The sequence below is a fragment of the Leptidea sinapis genome, chromosome Z (genome assembly GCF_905404315.1).
Source record: "Leptidea sinapis chromosome Z, ilLepSina1.1, whole genome shotgun sequence".
Taxonomy (NCBI): Eukaryota; Metazoa; Arthropoda; class Insecta; order Lepidoptera; family Pieridae; genus Leptidea; species Leptidea sinapis.
Genome location: NC_066312.1, coordinates 3,349,529 through 3,367,447, shown reverse-complemented (window position 1 = coordinate 3,367,447; position 17,919 = coordinate 3,349,529). Strand labels below are relative to the sequence as shown.

Below are 17,919 nucleotides of genomic sequence, written 5' to 3'. Positions count from 1 at the left end.
GTCTGTGTCATCAGTCATAGACTAAGAATATTCACGAAATAAGGACTTATAATACACCGATACAGCCCTGTACTTTCCCTGGGGCGTAAAAAGAATAGGGGAGTCCCAGGCCCATGGGTGTCGTAAGAGGCGACTAAGGGCTTTTAAGAAGTGGGAGAGTCACGCTGCTGTCTTATAACGTCAGCACAATTGGGCCAGACTCGTTCGGATTTATTACCACACTCGCACAGAATACCGGCGTGAAGAAGCGGCCTAGTGCCGCTATGTTTCGCATAGGTTAGTGTCGAGGACCGGAGCCCCCCCCCCCCCTTCCCTTCCACCCGAATATGACAGCGGAACTGAAAGAGTTTTTGCCCCAGGAGGGTACCGGCTCTACCAGAGTCGGGAAATCCCAACCGAGCACTCTCGCTTGGGTTGCCCTTCGTATTCTGAGGAGGGCACAGAACTGCGCATGACCGAGGACAAACGAGGCAGTAACACCACGGCACTCCGCTCCACGCTCAATGTGGACTTTTGCAATATCAGGGGAATTCGCTCCAATTTAAACGCCGTCCACCACCACCTTGAGATGGCGCAGCCGGCCTTGTGTTTCCTTACGGAGACGCAGATATCTCGACCTAGCGATACATCATATTTAACGTACCCCGGGTACAAAATTGAGGAAATTTTTTTCCTCATGCCGGGGTATGTGTGTACGTTAGGGAGAATATCTGCTGTCGCCGTCTCGGCAATTTTGACAGTAGGAACCTGTCTACTCTCTGGCTCCGCGTAGATTTAGAGGACCGCGTCCGCATCTATGCGTGTGTCTACAGGTCCCATAGTGGTAACGCAGAAACCTATCATCTCATGAGCTGCGTTCAAGCGGCAATTGACGACGTGCTTGCACAGATCCCCTCCGCTGAAATCGTAGTCTTGGGTGATTTCAACGGCCACAATGCCGAATGGCTTGGATCACGTACAACAGCCTACGCAGGGTGATCAGTCTCTTTTTTTGTATCCCACCCTTGGGACAGGGTTTGTTTACCTTTTGATGTACCTAGTGCCTGCGCCATTGCACTACCCGATGTGATACTACAGGGCATGTATATTTTTCTACCAAGCTCTGTAGTACCGATCGGTGGCAGATCACAGCCCTGGTTCGATGCGTCAGTTAAAGATGTAGCATCCAACTGCAAAAAACAGGCGTATCGAACTTGGATTGCGGCGCTGGGCACAAAGGATCCGAAATGCAAAGTTCTTAAGTGGAAATATAGCCGTGCCCCCAGATTTTTTAAGCGGCAAATCGCCCGTGTGAAATCGAAGCACGTCGTCAAAATCGGCGAGCAGCTTTCCAGTTACCCGACCGGAACACGCAAGTTCTGGTCGTTGTCGAAAGCTGCTCTTGGTAACTTCAACTAGCCGTCCCTGCCGCCGTCGCACATTAGGAGTGACACCCTGGCCCATACGGCAAAAGAGAAAGCCGATCTCCTGTACGCTCTCGAAAAATCGACTCTTGACGATAACAAAAAAACACCGCCGACCATCCCGCGGTGTCAGAGCTCTATGCCTGATGTACAATTCAGACAGAAAACTGTTAGGCGAGCTCTGTTTTCGTTGGACGTCAAGACGTCGAGCGGGCTGGATGGCATTTCTCCAATCGTGCTTAGAACGTGTGCCCCTGAGTTGACACCGGTGCTAACGCGTTTATTCCGGCACTCTTATTCAAAAGGCGTAGTCGCTGACTCAGAGGACTCGGAGACAGTTCGGATCCAGCAAACTACAGGCCTATTGCTATCACCTCCCTGCTCTCCAAAGTCATGGAGCGCATAATCAACCGCCATCTCTTGGTATACCTAGAGGGTCACCAGTTGATCAATGACCGACAGTACGGCTTTCGCCATTGTCGGTCGGCAGGTGATCTTCTGGTGTACCTAACACATAGATGGGCGGCGGCTATTGAAAGCAAGGGGGAAGGCCTGGTAGTTCGCCTGGATATAGCGAAGGCCTTTGATCGTGGATGGCACAAGACTCTCCTCTCAAAACTTCCATCATTTGGGCTTCCCGAGAGCTTGTGCAAGTGGACCTCCAGCTTCCTCACTGGGCGCAGCATATAGGTCATTATCCACGGATATTGCTCGAACCCGAAACCCGTAAATGCTGGAGTGCCTCAAGGCTGTGTGCTATCTCCCACGCTGTTTCTTCTGCATATCAATGATATGTTGGACACCTCCAACATACATTGCTATGCACACGACAGCACTGGTTATGCCGTATACACGGGCCATGCAGGTCTTTCTCGGGAAATCGTCGGCCAGTGCCGGGAGAAACTTGTGTCTTCTATTGAGTCCTCTCTTGAGAGAGTCGTGGAATGGGGTTAATTGAACCTTGTCCAATTTAACCCCCAGAAGACTCAAGTTTTTTGTCGTATCACCGCTCTTCGACATCACTTCCCTTCAAGCCTCGCCCAGTATCGGAATACTGGGTCTCGAGTGATTGCCATTTTCGTTGCCATCTGAAGGGCAAAGCCAAATTGGCTTCGAAGAAACTGGGCGTCATTAATAGAGCACGGCAATATTTCAAGCCGGCCCACATGGAGTATTACTATCATCTCTGGTCTGGCGCACCCCAGTATCAGATCGATCCATTTCATCGCGTGCAACGTAGAGTAGCTCGAATTGTCGGGGACCCAGTGCTCTGTGAACGGCTGGATCACTTGGCGCTACTTCGAGATGTCGCTTCATTGTATGTCTTCTACCGTATTTACCACGGGGAGTGTTCCGAAGAGCTGTTTAACCTGATTCCTGCCGCCGAATTCCATCTTCGCACGATATGCCACAAGTTAGGATATCATCCCCACCATTTGGATGTGCGGCGGTGCTCCACAGTGCGGTTTTCAAGGAGCTTTCTTCCATATAGTACAAAGCTGTGGAATGAACTTCCTTGTGCGGTGTTTCCGGGACGGTACGACATGGGTACCTTCAAAAAAAGTGCGTACACCTTCCTTAAAGGCCGGCAACGCTCCTGTGATTGCTCTGGTGTTGCAAGAGATTGTGGGCGGCGGTGATCACTTAACAACAGGTGACCCGTTCGCTCGTTTGCGACTTTACTTTTTAAGGCCGACTAACACGACACAGTCTTTTCATTTTTCGGGTTAATATAATTAAGCCTATGCACACACAGAAAAAAATCAGGCTTTCCATAGGTAACAGAAATTTTAAAATCGGATTAGTAGATTCAGAGACTATTATTATTAGAAAGTATTTGTTTATCAGTTGTACCTATATTGAATATATACATTTAAAGTATATTGAATAAAGGTACTTGCCCTTTATTCCGATTGATTATCATCACACTGACTCGTAGTGTTGCTGTCGTGACAATCCATCTCGTAAGGTTGATGGAATGGGCTTGGTTGGTTATAAAACAGGATCTCAGTGAGTAGGTGATTCGTTTTCCACCGATAAGGTCAACTGTTCACCAGAATGTGGTGCCCGACGATTTATAAATTAGCGCACCACGCTGTCAATTTCAACCACGGCCAGAGCTTCCACTTACTGTATAGCAACTGTATCATGAGACTAAAAGTACGATTTTCGGCTGTGTTGCCCACGTTGAATGGCTACCATCGTTGCAATCAACCACGATGAGTGCCATGGTGCGTTATTTTTATCTTCAACAAAACAATCTTGTCACCTTCCTGCAACAATAACAAAACAATATTGTACACAGGCACGCCCTTTAAGTTATTAAATTTCATATGAGATTTAATAACCTACTTCACCGCTTCGACGGACCTTTTAAAAATGGAGAAACATAAAAAAGCAAGGCATGTTAAGGGTCATTTCGATCCACATTTAAATTTTTAAGCTTCATAAAGACGCTTCAACAACCTAATTTATAGTGATTATTATTATAATGATATTACCATTCATGATAGCAACCTATTTATTTCCTTTAAACAAAGTAGGTTTGACTATGTCGTGGTCTTCCAACGCATACATTACTATCCGTAACTAATGTAGGTTTAACATCGAATGAATATTGTTTTAAAATTACAATTACATACCCTTATATCAAAGAAAAAACTAAGCAATTTGTAAAAGATGTCTCTAAACTAGGTAGGGTTTTTCGGGTAAAGATGACAACCCTATTGTCGTCGGAATAGGTAAGAGTCACGCGAGAGGCAATTTATAGGTAAATAAAAATGTAGGTTAATAGCGCTGTGCGATGTGAATTAAAACTTAATATATGGCTGCAAGAGTCTCTATTTCTTTAACTGATTTTGCAGAGTGAGACTTCTGTACTTGTATGTACTATTATATATTCTTTGGTAGTACCTACTTAGAGTACCTAAGTGTTCTGTGCGTACTTCGTAGTACTACTAGTACTTAACTGACCAAATATTCAAACATATTTTTTTTATTTTTCAACTGATTATTTTAAATACCCGATTGGTAAATATGATTATTATTATTAATGTTGTGAGTGCTTATTCCTACTGAAACAATTTGTACAATAATTATATCAATTAATTGCAGGGCCAGTAAACTTCCCATAGGACTCCATTTAGAAATACTAAAAGAAAACAAAGTTGTTCAAAAATTATTGATAGATGAGAAGAAGCGCTACCAATCTGGTAGGATAGTAGGAACAAATGACATCAGTATTGACATGAACAATAGCTGCTCCAGGGTACATGCAGCTATTGTTTATCATAAACACTTGAAGAGATCCTTCCTGATAGATCTGGAAAGCAGTAAGTAGTCAAAATTGCCTTTAATTTTTCCTTAATTGCCACTGTTCTGTTTATAATATTGAATAAGTAATAAACAAAACTTTATGTGCATTGCATATTGAATTAAGAATACCAATGACCTTGTGACACTCACTTATGGATGCTGCGGGTGTTATAAGTCCTATTCATAAACATGTAACTATTTTTCATCATATTTGCTGTTTGTGTCCAATAATAAATAATAATTAACTATCATAATATATAAGGTCTCACATAACTAGCTTGGTTTGTATTAAATACTACTAATTGTTGTTATAATCATTTCATTGTTGCATATTAGATATATTATACAAATAAAATATAAATATGACAATAATACAAATAAAATATCATAAATATGTCTGAAAATATTTCAAATTATCCTCAGGACGATGATGAGGACTAGCATTGAGCTAATGGTTATCAAACTGACAGATGTTTAATAGATATTAATGATTTTTTTTGTCTAGTATCATTAATTTAGAACTATTTAATTTATTTTTGCTATTTAGTAATATGTCTGACATTTGTGAGGCTGTGTTGTGGAGGGAGTTTACTTACATGTAAGTACATGTAGAAAAACACGTACAAGATTGCTGTGTATTATCAGCAGATCATTAAATTATTCCTTGAATATCACCACAAGTATGTTCAATCTTGTTTTTCTTTAAATAGAATAGGTTACCTGTACTCGGTTAAACTTTCACCTCACAAGAAAAGTACTGGCTATCAAGACAATTTAGGTTTCCTTTTATGTCACATAAAGGAAGTTACATCAACCATAAACATAATAGTAACTAGATCGAGAATATAGAACACTAAATAGAAACTCTATTAGAGCAAACTCTCCTAATCAACAATTAGGGGAAATTAGGCGGCAAATACTTTTGATATTTGAAGTCCTTGAATGCTTTTAAAATGTAAAATTAGTACAAACACAAAACAGCCGGCCTTAGCTGATTTCCATTTCAAGACATTTATAGCATCTTACATCATGCTTTCTTCCTTCCCTCCAAAATCGAAAAAATGACACCTCATCCGCATTGCGAACTTCAGATATCCTTATCTCGACAGATTTTTTTACAAACTTCCCAAACCGTGTGTTACCCTTACGTATTGTTCAGTGAAATGGTGTGGAAGGAGTAGTACAATGTGAGGTGTCATGGAAGATGATATTACATTTGACGGGTAAATCATTATATCATTATTTTATTATAACTCATTGAAATAATTAATTACACAAAAATAAAATGTAAAAAGAGCTGGCGTTGACGTCTTTTTCCACATCCCCCTATATTATGCACATTAAGGAGTAGGTAAATCAAAACAAATCAAAAAATAACAGTAAACATAATCCCCCTTATTCATAATGGTCCGCTAACTATAACAGCCGCTTAGGAGTGTTTTTTCTCATTCTGACTTAGGTCAATAGAAGAAGACAGAGTGAGAATTAGCAATGCTCAGTTAGCAGACTATTATGAATAAGGGGAAATAAATACATTATAGCTAGATATATTAAGTTTTGATATTTGTACAGCAATCTATTGCTGTGTGTCTATTGTCCGACTATTGAAGCGAGGGTAATGTGTTGGCCCATATGTAAGTATGTATCACTATTTATTATTATTATACTAACATTGTATGTATGTAAGTATGTTGCTTCTTAGTTTAGATCGACTTTACTTTGAAAACTTGAATCTTTTTACTTAGTATAATGCGTAATTTATAAGTATATTGCAATATATATACGACTGGCTTATTTAACAAAAAAAAAACAGAATCCAAATCAATAAGAATGGTTTATAGTTTATTCAAAATTAACACAATTTAAGAGATAGTACCAGATTTTTTACTTTAGTGAGACTTTTATTTTATATTTATCTGTAACACCGTAATCGATCTCGGATCTCTCGAATCGGCTCAGATATTGAAAAATGAGTATCGCCCATCACTATCCTACTATTATTATCCATTACTCAAAGCGCCCATCACTTATTAATTATCACTAACATTGCTAACTTTGCCAAGTCTTTGTACGATCCAATGAAAACTAGCCGACCTTCCCCGCTAGGTCACGTTTTGGCGATTTTGTTTTATAAAATTTATAAAAGCAAAGTCTTATATGTTGAATTTTCTTTGTTTGCAACCAACAGTCTCGTGTAGTAAATTTAAACCAAATTGTAAAGGTGCAATTAATTCCTCTGTCGACACCATATGCCACCGACTTGCGTACCATCGTGCACGGTACCTACCTGCTTCTGAAATTGTTCTTGAAGTTATATACTTCCCTTGGCACGTTAGGAAAGTAAGTTGTAAAATAAAAAAAATATTTTCTTGTCATCGTATAAAAATAATTTAATGATATAATATCAACGTTATTTAACTAAATTATGCGGTATAATAATATTTTCATTGGTTGCAACTTGCATTAAATAAAACCTTCTTTATGACAATATTATTCTTTCTATCAACGTTAAATACTTAGTTACCACAAGAATATTTTTTATGGGTTTTGTTTTATTACGCCAAAGAACGCACGTAAATAACTGCAAGTACATTTTTTTATTAGCATTTCGGCCATTTTGTTATTTCGCCTTTTTGGTTTAACAGCGTTAAAAGAGGATGAAAACCAAAAAGGCTGATGAAGGTAAAAGTAATGCATACTCTGTGAAAATTTCAGCTACCAACCATTGCAGTTTATAGTTTTTAGCCGACAGGCGGACAGACGATATGGAGCTATTAAAATTGCCATTTTAGCTGAATCTTAAAATGGTTTAATTTCACCACTTTTTCAGCGTGTTTGATATGTAAGTATATATATTGTAAGTATTGGTACAAAATTATATCTCGCCAGTGCTGATGGTGTCAGCCGTAAGGTAAAGTTTATTCCTCGTCAATGTCTCTTTATATAACATATAATATATGTTATATACGCAGTCTTTGTTGGAAACGACTGTTTCAGACTTCATCAGAGCTGAAGACTGGCCGTCCCCTAGTCCCGATCTTAATCCGCTGGATTATGATTTATGGTAAGTTTTAGCGAGTACGGCGTATGCTAAACGCTCTAAAGTCTCATTGTACCTATTATTAGCCCGGTACATAAACAATTTACTCATACCAAGCGTATGGAGAGTTTTATAAATTGCATTTGGCTCCATATCTACTTTGAGTAATGCAATCACAGCAATTCGGTTCTCTTTATCACCCCACTCCATTTTACTATCGCAAAAGATTGTACACTGTATTGGCGCCAAAATGAGAAAACCCAATGAACAATCATATAAAAATGACAGAAATCATATAAGATATTAATTATTACAATATTGCAGTTGTGTCAGAGTGATGAAGTTATTTTGTGAGATCGTGATAGAGGTGCGTTTTAGAAAATTAGGCGCGATCATTTATTATGTTGTTGGTGAGATTTTACGAGTTGAAAATAGAAAAATCTCGTTGTACGTATTGGATACGCGATGACTTTGTTTTAAATTGATTTAATATTTGGAATCAATAACAAGTTAATTAACTAAATCAGGACTAGATGCATCTTGCAGCTGTATGGATTGGTTAGTTAGTTGTTCACAATGTTTGTCTTAATATGTTAATTATGATATTTATTTATGGATCTATTTTCAAGGTAACCTATAATTTGAAAGGGATTTGAGAGTTTTGATAATTTTTATAACGATATTCCCATGCAAGGCATACTATAGTCTAGGACAGAGGAATTAGTATTCAAAGTTGTGCCAAAGTTCGTATGATCAGTTCTGTCTTTGGGGATTTTAATTTTTAAATTGATATTGTACAATTTTAATCAATTTGTTTAAATATATAATTTCTCACATAATACCTTTAGTTATTTACAGTGTATGCAAATTGATACATCTACTGCACTCCTTTTAATTTTGAGTTTTTATGATAACTCACTTTTTCTTTTTTTTTAACTACACAAGTAAGTCAATACGTTTGATAACTTTGGTTTATCACTTTACATACATTGTGTAAAATATAATGTAAAACGCTGAAACTGTAAGTATAATAATGTAATGACAATAATAAAACTTCGGAAATTTAATTAGAAATAGGAAATAAATGGTGTAAGCTTTCTTGTTAGTATAATGGATGTTCACCGCACACCAGTAACTGAAATAAAACTTAAATAAAAATATTATAATTAACTTACATGAGAGCTTAAAATATAACTAAGTTATATTTAATATTCACATTCACTGAGAAACTTACAAAACAAGTTGGTAACTAAGTACACAATAAAATATGAGTAAGTGCTGAGAAAAGTATTTTTAATTTATTTACATTTTGCAGATTGCCAAAGATATAGAGTACTTCCGGAACAATTGCAAATTTAAAAACAAAACCATGTTTTAATAATTAATAATATTATTAATATTACTCAGCCAAAGACGGGCGTAAAACGTCAAATACAGCGCTACGTTTCCTTCAGCGAAGAAGGTGGATATCGTGAACCCCGAGGAAACTGATCCATCAATGGGCCTGATTTGGAACATGATGAGGTCTACCATCGAGCCGACGGCAATTGTATTGACGAAACAGAGGCGCCAGAGCACAGGTAAATGTCATACAACATACACTTTATCGAGGTTACGAGTCACCTGTTTGTAGATAAGTGATCACCTGTACCCTCTTGCTGCACCAGAGGAAACATAAGAGCGTTGCCGGCTTTCTTGGGTGGCATACTGGTTTATTTGATGGTCCCATACTTAAGCCTTAATGACTTAGAAACTTTGAATTTCCTTATTTATTCTGCTCATTTTTACGATTTGCTTATGTGTGGAAGTAAGTTATGAATTAATTTTTACGTACCAACGTATCACGTGTGATATAATGAGTGTTTTCAATGTGTTTGGGTACGCACTGTTATACCTTATTACAGTAGGCAGCAAATTACTGACCTATATATATCCCTGACATTAGGGCCGCGCGGTGATTTGTATTTCAAACTTAATACCGGCAACAAGTGAAAATTAAGGTCCTTCCAAGTGTTGTATTTTATGTTTTGGAAAATAAATTATTTAGGTTCCCGATAAGTAATCACCAACATATAATATACTAAAACCTTCTCCAAAATACGCATCTTATGGTATAAGTATAATTCCGATCGGTTCAGTAGTTTTCGCAGTATAACCGGAGGAAAAAATCAGCTCTACAAGTACCATAAGTACATATTTATTTATTTATTTTTATGAAAATAAGGGACGAGACGAGCGGGACGTTTAGTTGATGGTAACTGATACGCCTTGCCCATTACAATGCAGTGCCACTCAGGATTCTTGAAAAATCCAAAACTTCTGAGCAGCACTACAAATGCGCTCGTCACATTAAGACAAGATGTTAAGCCTCATTTGCCCTGTAATTTCACTAGATACAGCGCCCTTCAGATTGAAACAGAATAATGTTTACACATTACTGCTTGAGATTAGTACAGATTTTATTTTTCTTTTCCAGGTAATACTCGACACTATGAAAGATTGCTGGACACGTCGACGAGTACTGGTTTGTTCTCTGGTATGCCAGATCCGATTACCCCACAATGGGACTATATCGGCGCGACGTACATCATCTGTTTTCTATTGACTTAACTATACTTTTTTGTTAATTTTTTTCGTCCTTCTACGTCATGCAAAATCGTTTAAAACTTTTATTGATTAGAATTATTTTTATTAATACCTAATGAAACTTTAATAAACAAATACATATTAAAAGCTTAATAAAGACTACATAATAAAAACAAATGCATTTTCATTGGTAACAGAACATACCTAGTTATATATATATACTACATTCCAGTTAAGAAACCAAACAATTTAATAAAGAAAAGTCGTGTTGCAAACAGTTACACATATGCAATAAAATGTAATATTTTTATTTATTTATCTGTCAAACTTCGATCAATTCCCGCTTTTTTTTACATATTCTTTTGAGGTTAATATTTTTTGTGCAATTGTAATAAGTGCTAATTTTATTTAATAGTACTATAAAGATTACAATTTTATTAAGTTCTAAATCTGGGTTTTATTTAATAACAGATTAGGTTTAACGCCACCCAATCCGGCACCCGAAGTGGATCCTCTTTTTGAAATGGAACGACTCCAGAATCCAGTCACATACTCAGGTATTGTAATATTTTAATATATGGCATTTGAAATAAAATACTGTCCAAGTGTGAGTTGAACCGGTTCCATATATAAATATTATCAATTTGCGTTTTAATTTGACATTATGTAGCGTCAAAGTTGTTGAGCGAACAGTTATGTATGTATGTAAGTCCATAGCTGTTGGAGTAGTTAGCTATGAATAGTTAGTAGTAGTGAGTGGAGTAGCCGCCTTATCGATAGTCCGATTTTCGTAAGAAAGTCGGTATTTGTTTGGAAACATATATGGAAAAATATGGTACCTATACTTATGTTGACCAGCTTACCAGCTATTATATAAATATGGTAAGGTAGGAAGTAAGGAAGTACAAATATCCTTGATTCTCAAACTATCAGACTATTATTCATTATATAAATCTTTGGTTTCCAGGATTTGAATTTAGATCAGAGGTCAGGATCACTAACCACGAGGTTAATCACATCGATATAAAAGTGCCTTCCTTCAGAAAATAATAAGATTATGCCGCTATAGCCTATATTTACCTATTCTGTAATAAAATTAAAAAAAAACTTTGAATAAAGAAGAACAAATAATAATTTAACATTAATATTTGTAATGTTGAATGTCATATTGAGGAGATTCCAAATTGTAAAAGTATTTAGAAAAGAAAAGAAATAAGAAGTCTAATAGATATATTAGATTAATTATTAGAAGTGACGAGAATATCATTGCCACTCTTGTAAATCAATATTTACAACATCATTTTACATAACATTTTAAATAAAAGATAAAAAGCATTTCCTGATAAGTTTACACATAATTTAAGTAAATTTGTGATTTAATAATTTAGGTAAAACTCAAGCGCGGGTACCATAAGATGGATCGATGTATATTAATAATAAATGTATTAGAGGAACATATTTTCACATGTGATGTGTTTAGAAATATATAACTTTAAAATCGTTTTAGACATAAAGCATTCGCATGCCACGGAAACTGAACCAAATAACAATAAACAATGTGAATAAAATGTATAATCTATTTAGAGATTTCCACTTTAATTTAGTCATCACGATATCTCTGGCATATTATATATTTATATATCTATACCAGCCCAGAAAAACTCTTCAAATTGAGAAGGAATATTCCTGTCATCCAATAGAGCTAAGAATTTTCAAATTTCACCAGCAAAGGGAGATTGGGGTTCATTATACACGTAATTAAATCATAACAGTAGTAAAATACTATAAACAATACAACATATACTATATACAAACAAATACTTGCTGTGTTCTTCCATCAATACTAAAATGTTAGTGTTAATAGAATTTTCGTTTTTTGGGTTTGGTTCTATGTATGTCCGGACAAACACAAAAACAACGCGAAAACTAAAAAAGAGATCTAATTAAAATTTTGCATGAATATTGACATGAGACTGCGATAAAATATATAGGCTACATCTTAAATAATTTATGCGTCTAGACAGAGCCTCTTGCTGCTAGACAACCGATGAAAACAGGCCAAGTTTATTACTTTAGTGTGAGTTAAAAGCTTTTGCAACAATTTCTATCTCACTTTGTGTTTAATTGTGTGTGTGCATTGTTCAAAATAAGGGCAAAATGTCAACTTCTTTGTCGCCTTCGCAGCTGACACAGTCTATGTAAACGTATTTAAATTATCTAAGGGCTACATATTATCACTTCTTCTTTGATCTTATATATTTTTTCATCATTATTAATAAGAATTTCATCATATGTTAGGTCAAGTGGAGCGTTCAGTGCCGAGCGGACCGAGGAAGAAGTATGCCAAGGAAGTGTGGCCTGGACGAGCAAAGGCTTCAACTTTAATATCCACTAACTTATTATCTTTTTAATAAAAAGACGATGAAGAAACTTGTATGTTATTTATACACTTTAAATCACAACGCAATCACAAAACTACCAAACGTAATACGGTACGATCACTCTGGAATACAATGATACATGAGTACCACAGTTTTGGATCAGAAATGTTGTAATATTTCTCCAGACAACCGATCGCCGTTCATACACATAGTTCTACTGCTACTGTACGTACAGAAGGTATGTTGTTTTTAACATGACAACGTGTGAGGGGACTCAAGGACGGCAGGCATAACATCACCCAAAAGTCTAGTGTTTTGTGCATGGCTGGAACAGAATATCTGTATGTCTCAAACCCCGAGCTAGAATTTGAATAAGCCCTCCTTCGACCTAATGGGCCCTTATAGTTAAGTGTCAGGGTCGCTAACATCGAGGCCCTCCAACGCGTTCAATAATTTAGTTCAACAAATCTTACTTAAATTATTACCTTGTTGAGCCGACAGACGTTGCTCTGTACATAATAGATTTATAAAATACTGTTTTTTCTTTTTTATAAATTTGTCATTAATATTTAATAACATCAATAATAATTTCGTAAAACATGCTCCCTGTTGTTATAATGAAATTGTTTCACAGCAGAACTGTCAAACCGTGCGTCAGTAAATTCTCTCACAAAAAATATGTCACTAGAAAACAAATATTAGAAAAAAAATTATTTATTAGTCGAAAATCTAAATAACTATCTCCCAAGTTGGACCAAACTGCACTCCATGAAGTAATCCCCATTAAAATCTGTTCATTAATTTAGGAGTTCACTGGAAACAAACATCAGGGCACTAGATTTATATAAATTTAGAAGATAATATAATAGTTTGGTTTTATAAAGGAATGAACTTAAAGGTCTGTTGAGATCACCTAACGCTAAGCTGTTGTAGCTTATTATTACACTTCACTGGAAACAAACATCAGGACACTTATTGCGTTTGCAATGATGGTGAGTGACGAATATAAGAATATTTTAGCTAAATCACTCTTGCTATGAATCTTAAAGGATCATTAGAATAATAGTTAATGTGCAGCAATTAATGAACTAAAAGGCGACTAAGGGATATTTTATACTTAATACGTGAGCAGTTACATACATAGGCAAGTATAAAATATATAGGTATCTAAGGTAAATAAAACCATAAGATGAATAGATTGTTTATAATTATAATAATCATAATTTATTTACTTATTCACCACAATACAATGCTTATAATTATATTTACAATACTTAACATGATTTACACCTGGTCAAACTGTCCGAGGAAGTGTACCAAGAATACTTGCAGCATATTCATGTGGTAGTTGGACTAGTCAGATTGTCGATATAACTGCTAAGTGCTAGCACATGGGTTTACATTTAGGCGGGTAGACAGAACTTTATACATTCCATACATACATTTAGATTACTTAGTCGCAAGCGCGGCTCTAAGGCTCTCTGAGACCGACATATTATTTGCGACGTTTGTGGTCTTCGGCAGTAGAAGCGAAGCCCCAGCAACAACTGAAGTAGCCACCTTACTAAGTATCAAATATACATAGAATGTATGATTTCTCTTTGTAAAGTGTAGGTACATTTAAAATATAGGTAATATTGTAAAAGATTAGGCACGGTTAGTGTTTAATAGTTTCGTTGTCTTATTTCCCTGCGTGCTGCCAAGTTCTTCGTTGGTAGAATGAGTATTATGTCAACTTGTTCACATTAAGCTAGGATCGAGCCGTGGCAGCAACATCACTGCAACTAAGTATAAAAAGTATTATTTAGAGAAAAAAACCTTTCAATTCACGATTTAATCTAAAAGTTCTTATGTTTGTGAGAGGCACCTTTCCACAGGATGCCGGCTAGATTATGGGTACCTACCACAACGGCGCCTAATTCTACAGTGATGATGTAATGTGTAAGCCTTAATGTGTTTCGGTCTGAAGGGCGCCGTAGTTTAATTACTGGGCAAAGACTAAACATCTTATGTCTCAAGGCGATGAGCGCAGTTCAGAATTTTCGGGTTTTTCAAGAATTCTGAGTGGCATGCATTGTAATGGGCAGGGCGTTTCAACCTGTATGTTATGCCAACCTTTAGCCTGTATGTACTGGGGGGTACAAGACAGTGATATATTTAATACGATATACATACATAAATACAGACTCGTAAATAAACATCTATATTCATCATATAAATGTCTGCATCTACCCGGGACCTCTAGCTCAGTAGGCAGTCACTAATCTATAGGCGATATGGGTCATCAACTTTGACTCACTACGCAAACAAACAAAATATATCTTATCGTTATTTTTTATGTGTATACAATATTAAAGATTTATACACACATTGATTTTTTATTTGTATAATAATATACATATGCCTACCTATGTTGAAGAACACTAGAATAATATGATATACATTACCACATCAAATTATTAAAATAAATAATAATCATGTTTTAATACTGCATTGTTTAGAGACTATTGCCTAAACGTTTAAAATGCACTAAAGATTTATTTATAATAAAAAAATAAATAATTTTACTATTCTCCACCACTTCATAAAATGATGAGCTAAGAAGAAGTAGTATCATTGCCACTTTTTTACATTATATTATGTAAGTATACAATATAATATACAAAGTGATGTCAACATTATTACTGACACATTTCGACCTACGTAAGAAAAAAAATCATAAAAGAACTCAAAAGAGTAACGAGTCAAGTGGATTCATTAATCTGCATATATTGTAATAAATGGCCCTTTTTTATAAAAACAAAGAAGTATATAAATAACTTCATACTACCAAAAAAATAGTCCCCGATTTTGGATTGAGGCAGTAGGCACGATATGTAGCGCCCGTTCCTTCACACTACTCGCAAAAACATATCCAAGCAAGCCGGCAAGACGTCCGCTTGGCTTGAGGGTTCGCTTCCCGCTTCAAACTTCTAATCTATCTGGAAATACAATAAATAAAATCAAACTAAATTAATAAATTATTAAGTTATTAATATTTATAATATTTATAGTTATTAATATAAGTTATATAATTCAGTAGTTATTTATGGTGGAATCTAAATAACTAAAGGCTCGAAGCGATATTTCATAAAATAGATCGAAATTATTACCCAAGACTTGCGAAATACTATTCTATGTAAGTATATCACTATATTATATGGCATAGTTGCGCACGGAAAAACCAGGTACTGGATAGATTTAAATTAAGTCTTAGTTGAATTGCTTAGACACTTGGCCCTTACTTAAAAACAATTATGACGATATCTTCTTTAATTATTAAATTTTTAAGAAACATTGATTCTTATAAGTACTAAGTGCTCAGTCATGTGTGAACGCGGGTATCAACAAGTGTAAATTAAAGTACCTACTTAATGCGATCTGAACACAACTACCATATATAGATAATGCGCATAATGCTTGGGCCGCTCTTCTCACTCACACATTGCAAGTCGATGTGCATGCTGCATAATTTATTTATTACGCACACATCGCTGCAGCACACTTCTGTATGCTCTATTCCAATTCGTTGAGTCGGCTACCATACGAGAGCGAGCCAATTGGATCTACTACTACATACAACGGCATCCCATTAGTCTATCTTTCCTCACAGTAATCAATGACCACTTTATTTTTTTATTAGGGATGGCCCGCGTCTTTGACCGTATAGATTTCGGCGTTTTTATTTCAATGTTAATAACGGAGAGCAAATTTTTATTCAAATCGGTTTAGACAATTCTAACATAGGTAAGATACCCAAACAAATAAACAAAAATTCCTTAAAGAAATATGCCATAAGAAAGGAGGTAAAGCCAAAAGTGAACGGACTCTGGTTAGAACTCTGTAAAATTTCCCCTCTTATGATTTATCAGTTTGGCACTACAAATAGGTATAACCTGATAACAGATGAAAACATTTTAAATACTTACACGGCTGAACAAACTTTTTTACAATTTATTTATTTATTCAAGGTCCACCAATACAGAATACACATGACAATTCATAAGATTGTAACATAAAGTTCAAAAATCGTGTTCCTGCAATTACAGGTGAACACATCATGCACATAAACATATTGAAGTCCTATAACGCTAACATGTCAAAACAATATAAATAGATAAATAAATTGCATAAATAATTATAAGCTACAATACAGTCACTTCAATATAATCACTAAAATACAAGATATTTTGTCAATGCGTTTTTTATTATAAATTAGGTCACTAAAATTTAATAATCAGTGTCAGGTTTTCTCTTAAATTGTGCTACTGTCTCTCCAAAAATATCTACAGGTCGCTTGTTTGAAATTATAGTATATTAAATTAAAGTACAATATTAAAGCAATCTCGTTAATTCATAACTCTCTTAACTTGGAATATTCACCTTGTATTGCAAGAAGGTAAATGTATTTTGTGGGCATTTAAATCAGGTAATTGGTTATTTTTAGCTCCTTATCTTAATAACACAGCAGAAAGCATGAAACTAAACAGAAAAAGATAATAAACAAAAAATACATCGGCAATAGCCGAGTGGTTAGTGCTAGAGGTGCCAGTTCGAATCCCGGTACTTAGGTGTAAATATTTATATGATTTGTTTATGTTTTTTTTGTATGTTTATATGTTTAAGTAAGAATATCGTATTACTAAATAAATATATTATTAAATATATCGTTGTCTCACACCCATAGTACAGGCTATGCCTAGTTTGGGGCAAGATAATTTGTTTAATTAATTGTCGTGTTAGGTAATAATAACCTAACATAAGAATAAGATAAGGAATGTAAAAAAATACTGACACATGCTTTCTTGCGGGATAATTCCAGGATACCAGGATATGGTAAATGAAACGCACCTACCTCATAGACTGCAGGCACCGCTCCTGTGATCTCTTTGTTGTAAAACACTCGTTTGTCATCCTCTTCCATAAAACAAATGAATATACTTTAAAACAACAACGTTTACATTTTTTTCGGAATTCTACCCAGAAGGATGCTTTTCATATTTATTCATCAGGTCGTCATTTCTCACGAACAAAGTCGGGATCAACTGATGAGAATAAAATATTATTATTTAATCACAAGTTACAAATACACAGCTCCGTAGACACTACCAGTCGACGGCAAGTGTCCTTTGTTATGAACAGAATAAATTATCTT

At 35.6% G+C, this 17,919-nt stretch overlaps 1 protein-coding gene and 1 long non-coding RNA gene across 9 annotated transcripts; one reads left to right on the top strand and one right to left on the bottom strand.

Annotated features, from left to right (window-relative positions):
- Positions 1 to 4,271: 4,271 nt before the first annotated feature.
- LOC126978275 (uncharacterized) lies at positions 4,272 to 12,774 on the top strand. 8 transcript variants are annotated; one of them, XR_007732572.1, is made up of 6 exons: positions 4,274 to 4,433; positions 4,518 to 4,735; positions 7,434 to 7,560; positions 9,166 to 9,338; positions 10,816 to 10,901; positions 12,643 to 12,774. XR_007732572.1 is itself a non-coding variant. In XM_050827012.1 (4 exons), the coding sequence occupies exons 2-4, from the start codon at positions 4,651 to 4,653 to the stop codon at positions 10,366 to 10,368; spliced, it is 345 nt and encodes a 114-aa protein (XP_050682969.1). In that variant the 5' UTR covers positions 4,279 to 4,433; positions 4,518 to 4,650; the 3' UTR covers positions 10,369 to 10,450. The 8 variants fall into 8 exon arrangements, 1 of the variants encoding a protein (XP_050682969.1); XR_007732573.1 differs by lacking the exons at positions 10,816 to 10,901; positions 12,643 to 12,774 and adding exons at positions 7,716 to 7,782; positions 10,235 to 10,450 and having other exon boundaries at positions 4,275 to 4,433; XR_007732575.1 differs by lacking the exons at positions 7,434 to 7,560; positions 10,816 to 10,901; positions 12,643 to 12,774 and adding exons at positions 7,716 to 7,782; positions 10,235 to 10,450 and having other exon boundaries at positions 4,272 to 4,433.
- Positions 12,775 to 13,917: 1,143 nt separating this feature from the next.
- LOC126978876 (uncharacterized) lies at positions 13,918 to 17,607 on the bottom strand. The gene is made up of 2 exons (XR_007732722.1): positions 15,556 to 17,607; positions 13,918 to 14,509 (listed from the first exon to the last, which is right to left on the bottom strand). It is a non-coding gene; the product is annotated as an uncharacterized LOC126978876 (long non-coding RNA).
- Between the last annotated feature and the right edge of the window lie 312 nt (positions 17,608 to 17,919).

Excerpts from the sequence above, each read along its gene's own strand:
- LOC126978275 (XM_050827012.1), top strand. The coding sequence starts at position 4,651 with ATGAACAATAGCTGCTCCAGGGTACATGCAGCTATTGTTTATCATAAA. Across the intron at positions 4,736-9,212 it reads CCTGATAGATCTGGAAAGCA|CGAAGAAGGTGGATATCGTG; the intron begins GTAAGTAGTCAA and ends CGTTTCCTTCAG. Across the intron at positions 9,339-10,234 it reads ACAGAGGCGCCAGAGCACAG|GTAATACTCGACACTATGAA; the intron begins GTAAATGTCATA and ends TTTCTTTTCCAG.